This window comes from Penaeus monodon, chromosome 20, assembly GCF_015228065.2.
Source record: "Penaeus monodon isolate SGIC_2016 chromosome 20, NSTDA_Pmon_1, whole genome shotgun sequence".
In the NCBI taxonomy this organism is placed as follows: domain Eukaryota; kingdom Metazoa; phylum Arthropoda; class Malacostraca; order Decapoda; family Penaeidae; genus Penaeus; species Penaeus monodon.
This window is the reverse complement of record NC_051405.1, coordinates 46,006,040-46,007,109: the sequence shown is the minus strand read 5'-3', so window position 1 is coordinate 46,007,109 and position 1,070 is coordinate 46,006,040. Positions and strand designations below refer to the sequence as shown.

At 38.1% G+C, this 1,070-nt stretch overlaps 1 protein-coding gene across 1 annotated transcript in view; it reads left to right on the top strand.

The window, feature by feature from the left end:
* Window positions 1–1,070, top strand: part of LOC119585875 (40S ribosomal protein S12-like) — a 6,003-nt gene that overhangs the window by 3,221 nt on the left and 1,712 nt on the right. Inside the window, exons 4-5 of the mRNA XM_037934606.1 lie at window positions 254–458; window positions 646–727. Of these exons, the coding sequence (XP_037790534.1) occupies window positions 254–458; window positions 646–711 (271 nt within the window). The 3' untranslated portion in view covers window positions 712–727. The remainder of the gene's footprint in view (window positions 1–253; window positions 459–645; window positions 728–1,070) is intronic.

The following is a 1,070-nucleotide window of genomic DNA, read 5'->3' as shown; positions in this document are numbered from 1 at the left end:
GCCTCCTGCACAAAATGATTCCAACCTTAGGATGGCCTGAATTATCTTTAGATGGTTCATGTTGTTCATTGATGGTTTGGATTGTGTAAGGGAGGAAGAGCAATGATCGTCCCTAATGTGCTCTCTCAGGACCTCTTTCCTAATGTCCAGTTGAGATTGAGCACAGATGGGAAGATACAGGAAGTCATAGAAATGGGATCCTAGATAGGAGTCAAATTATTGACAAATGGTTACCACAATTGTGTATTTTCAGGCGTCAGGCTCTGCTGTGCTTGTTGGCCAACAACTGTGATGAGCCAGGCTACTCAAAACTTGTTGAAGCTCTCTGCCAGGAGCACCAGATCAGGCTCCTCAAGGTTGATTCTAACAAGATGCTGGGAGAATGGACTGGTCTCTGCAAAATTGACCGTGAAGGAAAGGCACGCAAGGTTGTTGGTTGCTCCTGTGTTGTCGTGACTGTAAGTATGAAGACGAAATTTAAAATTCCTTTGGCAAAATATACAAATTAGCACAGAATGATGAACTCTTACTTCTGGAAAAGCAATGATGGCTAAAAATCTGATTTAATGAGACTGATTACTTAACTTGCATCTTAAATATTATTTTTGTTTTTTAGATGTACATAATTATTTTTTAAATCTACAGGACTACGGAAAGGAGACTCAGGCCCATGATGTTGTCAATGAGTACTTCAAGAGCAAGGGCCAGTAAGATGGTGCAAAAATGTGTAAGTATTATATTTCTTGGCTATTGGAAATACAAAGTGTGTCAAAGTGAATGGGAGGGGATGCAGTGGCCATTATTACATTCCAAAGATATTACAAAACTATATTCCAGTTACTAAAGTGAAATTTCATTCCTCCTAATAAATGACTTTAACTCATAACATACATGCTGTATATACACAGATGGCTCCATCAAGCAGTTGGTTATTAGTCCTATGCTATCTTGACTGTTTGCTTCCCCCCCCACCCTTTTTTTTTTTTATTAATAATTCTAATCATGATCTGTATTAAAGACCTAAAATAATGTCAGGAATGATAATGTTATCAGTTGGGGGAAAAAAATTG